The 14,898-nt window shown below is 35.1% G+C and overlaps 1 protein-coding gene across 10 annotated transcripts in view; it reads left to right on the plus strand.

Annotated features, from left to right (window-relative positions):
- Positions 1-1,400: 1,400 nt before the first annotated feature.
- LOC118736991 (mucin-5AC) overlaps positions 1,401-14,898 on the plus strand; it is a 51,140-nt gene continuing 37,642 nt past the window's right edge. For 3 of the 10 annotated variants that reach the window (XM_036467199.1, XM_036467192.1, XM_036467203.1), the window contains exons 1-2: positions 5,562-5,870; positions 12,494-13,885. In XM_036467199.1, the coding sequence (XP_036323092.1) occupies positions 12,712-13,885 (1,174 nt within the window). In that variant the 5' untranslated portion in view covers positions 5,562-5,870; positions 12,494-12,711. Of the gene's footprint in view, positions 1,481-1,561; positions 1,809-5,561; positions 5,875-12,493; positions 13,886-14,898 lie in introns of those variants that run through there. The other 7 variants (XM_036467201.1, XM_036467202.1, XM_036467196.1 and 4 more) reach the window with 6 other exon arrangements.

Below are 14,898 nucleotides of genomic sequence, written 5' to 3' on the forward strand. Positions count from 1 at the left end.
ACCCGGTACAGTACCTATTAAAATAATGCCGTTCACACTGGCACCGAAACTGCTGATGCTTTTGTGGCTAGATTTAGTAGCTCTTTTTATTTTATATTTCCCCAGAAATTTGCTTTTAGCCTCTATCTTTTTTTAGGTCTTTTAAATTTTAAACATACCTTTGAGGCTCCAAAAATCTTAACCTAATTTTGAACATTAAATTTAAAAATGTCTGCTGTTTGTGTGAAAACACATTTCCATTTTTTAAATCTGTTAAAAGTTTAACATTTTCTGTCCGATTTGGCCGTTCTTATGCTTCACATTGTCGTTATAAAATTATCCTTCGTCTTATATTTTTTAATTATTAATTCTTTTTGCAAAGTTTTTCAACTGAAAGGAATTAATAAAAATTAACAACTTTCGAAAAAGCTTGAGAACGTACTTATCTTTCGAATTTAAACACATAAACACAAAAAGAACTATTCCGATTAATACAGAAATTATATCAACGCAATTAGGCTAAATATATTTTTCGAAAGATATCCAAAGGTTAGTTGTATCCGCTTTTATGAATTATTATTGTCGATAACTGCAAAAGAGACTTATTTTCATGTTTAGCGACCCTAAATTAATCTAAAAAAAACACTTTTTAGCGAAGTCCTTTTTTCTTATAAACTAGCGTAGTTAATGAATCTATTTTTTATGTTTTCTTTTAACGAGTAAACAAATTAAATTTATGGGAATTCGTTATAAAATAAAAACACAAATTTTCAATGGATTAATAATGAAACTAGCCCTTTTCTTAGCTCTAAAATTGTTTATTTAGCCCTTTCTTGCTCTTTTTTTCGGGAGATTCTAACCCTACATGGATTTACTTTCTGGCAGCACTGGTTAGGGACAAAATTAAAAATTGGTTACCGTTTTATAGCCATTAAACTAAAGATCCATTATGTCATAGTTTGAGCGCCACTGATTTGTTTCGGACATAGCTGTTTTTTTGGGACAGGAAGTGAGTTTTAAAAAAATGTTTATACTTCGCAGTATAGTTTGCGTCCAAATAAAAAGTGTATGCATAAAGATATTTTAATTTGTTGCAGATACAGAAACTAACAAATTTGCCTTGTGTATTTAACACAATCGGCAAGCGTCCAAATATAAATTTAGACGCTTGCAAGTGCTGAAGTATTAAATTGCCGCCGCTTAAAATGGTAGTTCGTAACAGGTTAAATAAAAAAAAAAATATTTAATTTAATTTTACGGAATTCATTTCAAATCAAATTATAGACAAAGCATCTGCATGCAGCAGAGAGGCAACATAAGCAGGAGCTGCAACATTCGAAGTTTATTTCAGATTCATTTTCGAATTAGGTGGGGTGTTAGGGGTTGTTAGTAGGTCGGTGGTGGATACACAGTCGGCGGCGCTATGCCATTGACAGCACAAATCACAGTACGTCTAGTGTATTTAAGCGGTGTGGTGATTTTAGTGATTTCTAAACTAAAAGTGAGCAAGTAAAAACGTGATAGAATCAGATTTAAGCAATAAGATAAATTGCAAAATAAAAGTCAATAATACAGCTATATATGTATAACAAAATAAAAATTACGGTTAAGGAAAAATTTCATTGTGCTGTGCATGTACATACATACATATGTGTCGTATATTTGTAAAATTATGTGCCTTTGTGCATAAATATTATTGGTCGAACAATATATGTAAAATAGCGTATATGTATGTTTGAACTTAAGTTTGGAGATTTATGCATCGAAGTTTCATAATTTAAAAAACTCGTAAAACTATCAGCACTGCATAGTCAAAGAGTGCAAAAAACGTAAGCATTTTCGCCTTAATTTTTTGTTAGCTGGTGCTGTAAATTTCTACAAAAAACGAATTAATTATTAAATAATTTTTATTACAAAAAGTCGCACTTTATTTACATGCGAAAATCATGAATACACGCAATTTAAAAGTAAAGGACCTCTTCTACGTAAATACATATATGTACATACATACATATGTGTACATATGTACAAGCATAAAATTCTGTGTATGCACAAGTTACTTTCCGTTTTACTTATGTAACTCATACATCCACACAAAGACGACACTGACACAATGGCGGTTGTCACATCCGCATAAGCAGCCATCGGTCGACATTGTCCTAAATCCGTTTACTGCTAATGGAAGCACGTGTTAGCTTCGATAGAACTTGGATTACATAAACAGTGAAAGTAAAAGTAAAGAAATGTTAAATATGAAAGTGAAAATAGCAAAGTAAAGTAATTCGGTAATTTGTGTGAGTTGGGCCAACTCTGTTAAACGACAAGCGATCTGATGCAAGATGTACTATAAACTGTGCTATTGAGAATGGGGTCTGGGAAAATGTTTGGGGATGCTTTTGTTTAGGGCAATTTCAAACAGTTATAAATGTATGTATGTATATTCATTATCAAATATGCCACAAGGGGTGCTTACGCTACTCAAAGGAAAATTGAAGCGCGTTGAGTTTTTTTCTTTTGTGAGTCGGGAGGAGTATTGATTGAAGTCTGATGGTATCAGGAGGATTTTTCTAAAATTGTGTCTTTCTTCATGGAGAAATACTCCTCTAGTCAGTGATGGACATACATAGTTACACAAGTACTTTTGTATTTGAAACGCCAATTTTGGGTTCTAAATATCCAAATACCTAGTACTATTTAGTCAACTAAGTTCACCTAAACTCACCTCAGCTCCAATGAACTCAACTCACCTCACTTCATCTAACCTAAACTCACCCCACCTCAACTCGCCCCTATTTACCTGACTTCAATTCATGTTTTGGCCACGAGAATCCCGACATAGTGCCGGAAATGCCGAAACAGCACCAAAAAACCTGAAAATCCTCGTAGATAGTCCCGAAAATCCCGAACTAGTCCCGAGGGAGAGGTAATGCTGACTCCGAACAGTTTCCATTGAGTGAGGTTTACGATATGTAGCAAAAAAAAATTAATACAAAATTTTCTTTGAAAACGAAAAACCGCCTGCCCTAGGTATCTCAAAGTATAATAAAGATTAAGGTGCTAAAAGAAATCTTGCGACGCGGTAATAATTTGCAACAAAAATAAGCATGCCAACAAATCGAGTTAATTAGAGTGCAAGCTTCTATAAATAATTGATCATTAATAAATGAGGGCAATGTAAACATGTACAAAGTTGTATACCGAATGTATTATATGTATACATTAGGATGGTTCATTATTTGATTTTCCCAAAATTGCTTTTAGAGTTATTCGAAAAAAGGCCATTTGAAAAAAGGGGTTTTAATTTTTTTATAAATCGGTAAAAACGGGTTAGGCCGGATATTTGCTCTCGATTTTTCGCATTTGGACAACGCTTACAGTTAGAAATGAAAGCAAAAATGGATTAATTAATTAATTAACTAATGTTCTACGTGCAAAATAAATACATCCACGAAAATTACGAAATGTTGCGCAAATTTTTAAGGGTCCACTACCAGTGTTTCGAAAAATTAAATTTTTTTAATCGCAAGAATTCGAAAAAAAATGAAATGAAATCTAATAAATTTGACATATTATTAAAACTTAGTCATACAGTATACATACTATGTATGTATATTAGGGTGGTCTAAAAAAAGTTATGTCGACATTTTATTGCTCTCACAGCTGGTATTGCTCTAAACCGAAAAAATATACCCGTTTTTTTTATTTTGAAATCAAAAAAATATTTAGAGGGTAAAGCGCTCAAAGTCTTCCATGTATTTATACATACAATTTTTCGCAGAAATCGTATAAAATTTAAAACGAAATATTTTTCGATCGGAAACTCTGTTTCTCTTCAGGAGACTTCCAATAATAATAACAAATTGTTTATTTAACAAATTTTTAGTACTGACTATTTTTTAAAAAATTCTCCAAAAATGCAATGAGATACACATAAAAAATCGTTAATTTAAAATAATAAACAATTGAGTATTATTACAGAGTAGAGGAAATCACAGGTTTTGAAATTACACAAAAAAGTTATGATTCTGCATACCGTTTTTCCAGATCAGCTCATTTTCCAAAGAAATTTTACTTTTCATGAAAAAATGAAGACAAGAAAAAGTAACAATTTTATTTTTTTTTTAATTTTATTCGTTTCTTTTGAAAACGAAAATCAAGCTACTAACGATAAAAATCGAATGTGAATGGTCAAATGAAAATGTGCAATAAGTTTTTGTATGAAATAGGAGAATGAAATAATATATAATAGTAATATCTTACTCTCCCAAAGAGAGAAACTTACTAAGTTTTGCGCGAACAGGAATTAGCAAACATTTGCAAGCTTCACTGCTAGCTGGCGTCCATGGTTGCGTTTCGAACATAATAAATTTTTTAAATTACTTCAAGTGGAAAACAAAACAGGACTTATACGTATATTTCTTCTTATTCTGCCTTTCTTCAACATACGGTTCAACTTCTTTGTGGAAGTCACTGTCGGATTTCCGCGTCGAATGTTTTCCGATTACGAATACAGCTTTTTCAGGCGAGTACCTTTCAAATGTTTGGAATGAGTTAAATTAATTGCATAAACAAATATTTACATACTTCTTTCATTTAATTTCATTTAAATTTTCATTTTTAAATTTAACGAACTTGTTGATTCAAATTAAGGCTGACAAAAATGCAACCGTGTCGCACCGCAATCCTGCTTGTAAATTCTTGCTGGCAAACATTTTTCGCACCACGAATTTGCAATTTCCCCTCCAAATGAAATGTCGAAATTGTGCTCTCTCCTTGCAAGTTTTACTAGCCAAACGAAAACGATTTGTTAACAATTGTCACCAAATTGTACAAGTTTTTTGCATAGCGAACACTCTTAACGTTACCAGTACATCCCCTTACATGGCGTATGAGTAACATTTTTAATGTTAAAGATTGATTTTTTTCATTCGTAATGTAAACTTAAAAAAATATGTATCTTGGGAAAATGACCTGATCTAGAAAAACGGTATAGCGTAATCTACGACCAAAAATTTAGTTTACGTGTATCGGCGTTTTTTTTTTGTGTCAATTTATTCTGATCGAATATCGATAGAATCGAAATCGGATTGAGGGGGTGAGAGCATTAAAATTCGGACTTTACATAATTTACATTAATTTTGGTCCCGCCTTAATGTATATTATATGTATGTTTGTTTATAAATATGTATGTATCTATATATGTGTGTATGTGTGCGCACACGACAACGTGTTTAAACTAGCGTAGCGAGCTTTTGATTTCAGCAATCTATAAATAGCATGCAAATTACATTAATATTTTGCAAACAAAATTATTGCAATAAACAAATAGGCAAAAAAACAAAATACATACGTATTTATGTACATACATAAGAAAGTGCATTTAACCACTTAAACGTGCAATCATTGCGCTATGAAGTACATTTTTTTTTTTTTTTTTTATTTATGTATTTGCGATTTCGAAAAATGTCAGAGTTCATTTTCGAAGTGGGTGGCAGTTATGTACATGCATTGGTCGAAGGTGTTGAGCGGTTGTCACCGCTGCGTAGCATGTCACTCAGAAAAGGTGAATTTGGCACAAGTCTGTTTAGTCGAAATTTATCCGTTGCAGTGAATGGTATTCTTGTGGTAGTCCAAGCGATTATTTTGGCCGCTAGCCTAATTATGAAAATAAGTAGAAATAAAATAAAGTATCAAAAAATCGACTGCTGCTTAGTATGATTTAAGATTTAGTACAAGTGTGCTACCTAAAATTTGTGAGTTTTTATGTAATTTCTTGGCCATTTTTAAATTTGCGGAATTCGGTGTATTCGGTGTAAAGTCAAGTCACGTGGTTGTAAATATTTTCAATGTGCGATATTTGCAGAAAAATATGTGTGCATAAGTGCTTACATGTAGGTACATACATAACTATGTAATTGAATATAGACGGATGTAAAAACAATGTTGGAAAATCTATACATAATACTCTAAAAACAACATACAACTATTGTAATATACATACAAATTAATGACGTTCATTTGCTCTAGGTCTGATCTATGAACATGATTTATTAAAAATTTCCTCAAACAAATACATTAGTATACGTTTTCAGTAACAGCCAGAGTTGCCATAGACACATTTTTTTCCCTACCAAAATTAACCAAAACCTACCAAAATTTTTTTTTTTTTGAGTTTTAAATTATTTTTTTTCAATGTAAAATTTAATAAAAATGTAGATAACTTTACATTTAGTAAAACTAAAACACAGCTAATACAATAAAAACAAATTAACTGCGTATAACAATTCATTTTACTGTACAGACGTACGTATAGGACGTGGGCAGGCACATAGAATATACTCTGGGGACTCCTCCACCAGCCCACAAAACCTACAGGCCATCTCTACAGAAAGCCCCATTTGATCCAAATGGTAGCTTAACTTGCAGTGTGGTTTCTTTTATTTTCTTTGCCTACCGTCAGTGGGCACTAATTTGAGATTATTCCCAGCTTCTAAGTAGTTAGTTCTGCAGTGTATCCTTTAGATGTGCCGCAGAATAGCTCGGGACCATGCAAGTGCATTTCGGCTCCACTCTTTGCGATACAGTCAGCCCTTTCGTTGCCTTCTAACCCTTCATGTCCCGGAACCAAGCACAGCGTTGCGCTATTGTGGGCTCTCAGGTAGTTCAAGAGTCCACAAGCATTGGTGCCGTTTTAAAAGAGCTAAGGCCTTTAACACTGCCTGACTATCGGACACAATATTTATTCTGGCCCCATTTGTCCGAGATAGGGTTTGCCACCATACCTTCCAAAATTTTCCCTCTTGCCGAAAGAGGTGCTGGTTGGTACCAAACTTTACGTTTCTAAGTCAAAAATTTAGAGGATGCTCATGAAACTCATATTTCACTCTAGAAGTATTGTGATAGATTAAGCAACCTAAGAACATTTCAAATTTAAATTAGCTACAAAAAAATATAACAAGCTTCAGTTGTCATAGCAACAGTAATTCTTTATAAAAGCACCAATAATTTTTTTTAGTTTCACAGGGATCCAGAAGCGTATTTCAAGGTCATTGAGCACCCTGTATTGATTTACATATATCAAAAGTAAAAAACTAAGGGGGTGCCTCGTTTTCTAGGATAACATTTTTTTCTCCATACAAAAATTGGACCACTCTAATGTTCATATTATATAAATATATTGGCAATAATAAGGGTATACGCTTGTACTTACGAATCAGGTATGCTTACGGTCGCCGTTGCACAAATGCATCGGTGAAATATTCGTGCAAATAAGGTTGCTAAAATATTTGGAGATACATATTTTCTATTTTTCACAAATAACTATTACTCATACTACCAAAATCCAATCTAGCCTACCAACCTATGAAATGGAAAAAACCTACCAGTTTTGGTAGGAAAAGCCCATGTGCGGCAACACTGTTCACAGCTGTGCGCAATTTCCCATTACAGCATTTTCTCTCTGCTCAACCTGCGGCCAGTAAAAGAATCGCGTGATTTATCCAGTGCCTTCAGTCGAAATCGTTGTTTTGGCCTGCAAAACGCGCTAAAATTCAACAAACACACGCCAATCTAACTTATGCGTATACATACATATATACATATATACAACTCTTGCGCTCTACTCGCTCTTCGTCCTCTGTGTTTTTGTTTTTCTGTGTTGGTGGAACTCACTCCTCATTGTTTAACTGTCAGCCCAGCTTTTCATTTCACATCCCAGTCACCCATCGCCATGCTGGCAATGAGGTAAAAGCGAGTCGTACAAACAAACGAGCAAAGGAACTTAAGTCACAGATGCTCGCACATGCACATGTATGTGTGTGTGGGTGTGTGCAGGCATTCATGCCCTGCGTTCTAACAAATATTATTTTATACTCGCACTAAGTACATATGTATGTATGTACATATTTATGCAACATAAAACTGTTTATTACTACGATATAATGTTTTCCTGTTTATTATTTGCTTTTCTTCCAACAAAGTAACGTGTCATGTGTGAGGATATGTATCTTTTTATGCACAAAAAGTTATTACATAAATATTGCGATTGAACCAGAATTAAAGAGGAAGAACAGTGTTTAAATGTTGAAGCGATAAAAAAAAAGAAAAATTGTGTGAAATCTTTGCAGGTTGTTTCAACAATAGTGGCACTTATTGTCGATAAAATAAGGTAAACACAGCCTGGCATCATGGCAATGTTTAGGTCCAAGTTCGCGTGTATATACATATTATTTATATGTATGTATGTATGCATGCATTTAAACTGGACATTTTAAAGTGGGTATATCTAAGCACATCTTAAAAGCATTTTGGCCGTTGAGCATGCACACATACATACATATACATATATGAAAAAAATGTTTGTAATGAAAAAGGATAACACTGTTCGCCATGGCGTATGAGTAAAATCACCTTATTCGGATATGATTACAATACTTAATACCGTCGAATAAACTGGAAAAAATTGATAAACCCCAGCCAACCTTCTACTAACAAACAAACAAAAAAAACTTATGTATAGGACGAAGCCGAAAATTTTACTTTACCGTTAGTGGTGTGCGCAGCGCTTTCGATAGAAGCAACATTTTGGTATAAAACAAGTAAGAAAGTCTAAGTTCGGGCAGAGCCGAACATTAAATACCCGGCGCACGTATTAAATATATGTTTTTCGCCTTACCGAAAGCTACGGCTACATGGTAAGCCGGGGCGTATCAATTTTGAGTAAATTAGAGTCCTTAAATTTCGATTTTGAAGTTTCAAGCAGTTCTGAAATTTACCGTTATATGAGAAGCGGCCGTTATTTTAGTCCGATTTCAATAATTTTCAACGGTTTGCTTATATGTGGCAAGCACAATAACCACACCGAGTTTGGTACAAATTGGTAGACCGGTTACTGAGATACATATATGTGATCATAAGTGGGCGGTGCCACGCCCATTTTCCAAAAATTTATCACAAACGTATTTCTTGGTAAAGAATTGTTGCAAGCATCAATTTTGAACAAATTAGCTTCAATATTTACTGATTTATCGAAGATTTTGTATTTCTCTAAATTACCGTTATATGGGATGTGGGCGTGGTTATCGTCCGATTTTAAAAATTTTCGGCGATTTTGTATGCTGTACCAAGGCCGATAACTGTGCCAAGTTTGGTAGAAATTGGTACAGCGGTTACCAAGATATACACATGTAACCATAAGTGGGCGTGGCTACGCCCATTTTCCAAAAATGTATAATATTCTTATTTTATTTATATATGTCAAAAAATTATTGTAAATACCAATTTTGAGTGCTTTATCTTCAGTAGTTACTAAAATATCGCAGTTTTCGTATTTCTGGAAATTACCGTTATACGGGAAGTGGGCGTGGTTACAGTCCGATTTCGCCCATTTTCAATAGCAACCTACCTTGGATTAAGGGAAACCTACATACCAAATTTCGTTGAGATATCTCAATTTTTACTCGAGTTATCGTGTACACGGACAGACGGACAGACGGACAGACGGACGGACAGACAGACATGGCTTAATCGATTTCTTTTTTCATCCCGATCATTTATGTATACATTTGTCTATATCTATCTCGATTCGTTTTGGCTGTTACAAACAACCGTTATGTGAACAAAATTAATATACCCTTGTGCACAAGTGCGCTCGGGTATAAAAAGGGGTTTGAAAGCTAATGTAATTATTTCTTTTGGAACAAAATAAATCATCTTACCACCCAGTCGAAAAGATCAATCAACACCAACATACTAATGTTATTATCTTATACAGAAAATATTGCCATTGAGCCATAATTACTCATTGACCTTAACAAGATTGGTCGTAAAAGAGGGGTTTAACCACCGGATTTCTTAAAAAAAAAAAATTATTTGGATGTTTTGTTATCATTGATTTTGGAATGATTAAACACGATTCCATTGTTTAAAAATGAAAAAAAAAATTGTAACTTGAATTAAAGGGTGTATCCTCGACAACCAAATTACGCCATTTCAACCCTCAATTTCAAATTGGTATTGTAGCTGTTTACTCAATCATCTCAATTTAAATCGCAATTTCGATGACAGTTTGTTTATTTGTTTGTTGGTTTTGTTTTGCTCGGTTTGTTTTTGTTTTTGTGCTTATTTGCTTGCTATTGGCAATTGTTTTTTTTCTCTTTTTTTTTGCTCATTAATAATTCACAATAAGCAATTATTATCTCTGTATGCTGGCCATTGAGCAACGAACAGTATTGTCAAGTAAAATTAGTTGAATATAAATTTGTTTATGATAAAACCAAAATTAAAAATTTTAAAAAAAATTTTCTTTAATGTGGAATGTTTCTTAGCCCTTTGCTTCTCGAAGTCATTGCTGCTGTGCTCTTCTTCGCTCCGAAGCAATATGTTTTAAAAGTTTGCGTTTTTACGAATCTTCACTAATCGAGTATTAGACTATGGCTGAACGTTTGGCTCGACTTCGGCAAAAGATTTTACTTTCGGTGACCCATCTTTGCTCGACTCGACTTCAGCAAAATATTTAACATTCCTTCGGACTCCAGATATGATGCGAGACTTTTAAAGAATTAGCCACGTACATATCGCACACCGCATTCAAAAGAAAAATTTTTAAATTTTTGAAATTATTTACCTTTCAACAAAAGCTGTAGCAAATTTTTTTTTTTATAATTTGTTAAAAAACCTAAGGTAAGGTCGCCCTTGCCCATATGATTATCATGTGCTAAGAAATACTTTTTCGCATTTTCTGACAAACGGTATTATTTTGAGTTGTGACTCTTTTGAAGACGGTGTGCGATATGTAGACATATACAAAGTATGTACACCAGTGCGTATGAGCGATGTTAGTTCGGAGCAAAATGATTCAAACATCCTTAATTCGTATAGTGATGTGGAAAAATTGTTTGCGTGTAAATAGGGATGAAACGATACCATGCAGTTATCGATATTTTTACTTGGAAGTAGTATCGAAAGAAAATGTCGATACTCGAAAATTATCGATACCTACATATATTGATACTTTTGACTATGAAGGTATTCCGTATGAACTGAGTTAAATTTTATGTTTTTATGGAATAAGTTCATCATCCTCTGTGAATCCCAAACTACAATTAATAAAAGTTATAATGTAGAAACTGAAAATAAATAAAACATCATTACATAGCAAAACGGTATGTTTAGTGATGAGTGGTATATAACGCAGATAATACATTGGAAAAGATTACTAATGGTTTTACTAAAAAAATTCGCCAAATTAATTCAGTAGATAATTTTCGCGCAAAATTGTTCTTGAATTTATTTTCGGGCAAAACTCAGGATAAAGCCATTCCAAAGCAAAAATTACTTTAGAATCGGCTTTCGATACGAGTATTTTTTCGATACCTACTAAGTACTTGGTTCAAAAGTATCGATGCCAAATATACTTGGTATCGAACGAAAAGTTGTTGGAGTATGTACATGTATTTACTCATATCGTTTCATCTCCACCTGTAAATAAAATCGAAAATACGGCTCGATATGTAGGTATTTAAATTTAAATTTCCTGCAAATTGATTACTGCTTTCCAATTTATTTTATTTTTTGCCTAGCAAATTCCAAATGTCCAGTCATACAACATTGCTGTTGAAAGTCCTCACAAGCAGGTATTATATGTATGTAAAATGCTATTGGGTAATCGGTTAATGTCTAAAGAAGAACGAATTGAATCGCCACAAAATGATGGAGATGTACATACGTATGTATGTATGTATGTATGTATGTATGTATGTACTATCGTTGGGGTGTTTTGCAGCTTGTGCGCAATTTAATCAAAATTTTCCCCATTCAGCGCTAAGCATTTGCTTTCATGCTCAATCGTTTGTGATTTCATTGAAAGCCATTTGAAATGGCAAGTATTTTGGTGACCGCAGCATCACTTCTCTACTCTTCTTTTCGCCTCGTTGTGTTTTAATTTTTAGTGCCCATTTCAACTTGTCAGTAAATTGCGAATGGATAGTAACTATTTGTCTTAAAATAAGTTAACGTTTGCGTAATTGCTTTATGGTGTATTCTCACTTAGTACAGCAATTTAGCAATTGGCAATCGGCCTCTTCATGTCAGTCTTGAAAAAAAAAAACGGTCAAATCAAAACAAAAGAGAAAGAGCTGCAGTACGCACTTGAAAAATTCTCTCAACTTGCCTTTGTTCAATTTTATCGTGAATAGCCATCTACTTTATACTAGCACGGTATGGAAGAATTCTACGTTAATTGCTTTAGTTAATTTAGCGTTTCTAAGAGACTAAGAGAAGATTAATGCTATTCGAGAAGGATTTACCATGATGGGCAATCAGATACTGAAGATTCTAAATCATGCATCAAACAATTATTCAAGCAGGGGTAGCTATGAAAACACACATAATACAAATTTAGTATGTATATTCTTCTACGACAGATTTTCTAAATATAGTTCTCATGATACCAATTATCTTTTTAGATTACACATATGCAATTACTAACCGGCAATTAATTTATCTTTTATTGCAGCTTGATTAATTTCAATTAAACAACCAATAAACCTAAATACACTCGCCTTTAATCATCATCGTTGCAGTGTAGCCTTAAAATTTTGAAGTCAATTAGCGCGCATCGCCGCACATACATACGTACATAAATATATCAATCAAAAATTGCCGCCAATCGTGTCGCAAAAAGCCGTGTTCATTTGTGGAGGGCAAAATTTCCATTTCAGCTATCGATAAACCATGCAAACTGCTGTCGACTGCAATGGCAGCAACGGCAGCAATAACAAAAACAGCAACGCCACAACAACCACCACAATCATGGAGAGCAGCAATGTCAGCGTTGATGCCTGCAGTGAACTCCTCTCACACGATGTAACACCGTCACGTTCAACGCCAGCCGTTCTGCTAACGCCGGTAGCAATGCTGGAACAGACGAGCGTGCTGCGCCATCGCTTGCAAGTGGGTGTTGGTGTCGGCCACAGCATCGGCACCTCGGCCATGAATTACGGCTGCCCGGCCACTGTGGGCGCGACAACGGCACACAAAGTGAGCACGCCAGCCACTGCACTCATCGACATGGCCGAATACATGGGTAGCAATGTTGAGTGTATGTCCGTGACACCATCACCTTCGCCACAAGCGTCACCATCTAAGAAAGCAAAACAGAACTGTGCCGACACTACTACGACATCAACTACAAAGCCAATCGTCTCGCACACCACAATAAACGCTGACGCTGCGGCGGCGGCGTCTAGTCAGGCGTCTAGTCAGTGTTCTACTTCTAGCAGCAATTCGAGTTCAAATTCCTCTACATCATCTGTGATCGCATCACCAATTAGCATTAAGCGAGATGTGGCGCGTCGACGAGCGCTAGCAGGAGAAGTGGGTGACGGTGACGTTGGCGTTGGCGTTGGCGTTGTCATTGGTAGTGGCAGCAACGCTGATGCTGCGCTCGTTACAGCAGGTGATATACTAGATTTAAGTGGCAAAGATTGTGCCGAACGACGAGATGCACTAGCAACCAGAGGGCTTCCACTTCATGCCGCATACGAAGAACACGTGACGTTCTTCACACCAACAACACCATTGTCGCTGCCATCATTATCGTCTTCAATGAGTTCATTGTCACCTTGTACGAATTCGACGAATGCATCGACGCCTGCAACTTCGACGTCGTTAAGTTCGACGGCGTTGACGCCGGGAACAAATTCATCGAAGTCGTCGCCATCGCACTCAACAACGAAATCACCCGCGTTCACTTCCGCTATACAGCTGCAGCATTGGGAGGATATGCCGAAATATTTACAGTTTAACCCGTATGTGCTCAACGGTTACCGTCCATTGACAACATTCAGAGGCTGCCTGCTAAGCTTGTTCTATTGGCACAACGAAACGGTCAACATACTGACGCATGGTAAGTGGAAGAATTTAAGTGAGAAAGGGGATATAAATAAATACGTCTGAACCGCCAATTCGACTATGTTTGATTGTAGTATTTAGTCAGAAGCACTCATTGTATGGCTAAACTGATATACCATGAATTAATTGCTCTTCTCAATATAATAGCCTATTTCCACCAGAAGCTTAACTGCAATTAAGAGCACAGGTAGTTTGCAATAATTTTAACATGGGGTTTGTTACTTTTTGCTTTTTTTCATTCGTTTTCTTGTACTTAATATGAGCGATTATCCCTTTCTAAGGCTCGGTGAAAACGAACTATAAGATTGTCTTTTTTCAATTGTATTCACTTTCATCTTGATAGGCACCGTAGCGAAGCTATGTCTGCGCGTTAATTAGTTTACACAAAACGTATGTATGTATTTGTGTGTGATATCAAACACGCACACTCACACTTACTCAAACTTTGGAATGCATTTAAACTTTTCTAACTGTTAGTTAGTTACGTGGGCGGTAACCTTTGGCAACCGTACGGATTTTCAACTAATCGATGAACACAAATCGCTTTGGCATTTGCTTGCGTTGACTTTTTACAGTTCGTGACCTTGAAAGCTGTCAGGGGAAAAGTGGTAGGCAATGGCAAATTCACATCAAATGAGTGCTGCTAATAAAAAAGTGTGTTTGTATTGACTCGTTAAGTGAGAAGATGGCGCTTGCGAAAATGCTGTAATTGGGGCATTCACAAGGCAGTGGTGTAGCCAGATGGGCCGGCGGGGGGAGGATGGGATAGATCACCCCCTTTGTCAACAAACTATCGTTTTTACTTTTGGCTTATAAACACAATACCATTTTATACTTCTGATTTATCATTTTTTATTTCAAACTAATGACATTTAAATGACTATGCGCCTTTTTTTAAGTAATCTGTTACTTTAAAGCTAACTTTATATTGAAAGGTTGCATTCAAATTTATGATTTTGTCTAAAGTAAAGCATTCCATTTTCGGTTTTAAGTTTGTATACAACCAAG

This window comes from Rhagoletis pomonella, unplaced genomic scaffold (genome assembly GCF_013731165.1).
Source record: "Rhagoletis pomonella isolate Grant_MI unplaced genomic scaffold, Rhpom_1.0 Rhpom_scaffold_00004, whole genome shotgun sequence".
Taxonomy (NCBI): Eukaryota; Metazoa; Arthropoda; class Insecta; order Diptera; family Tephritidae; genus Rhagoletis; species Rhagoletis pomonella.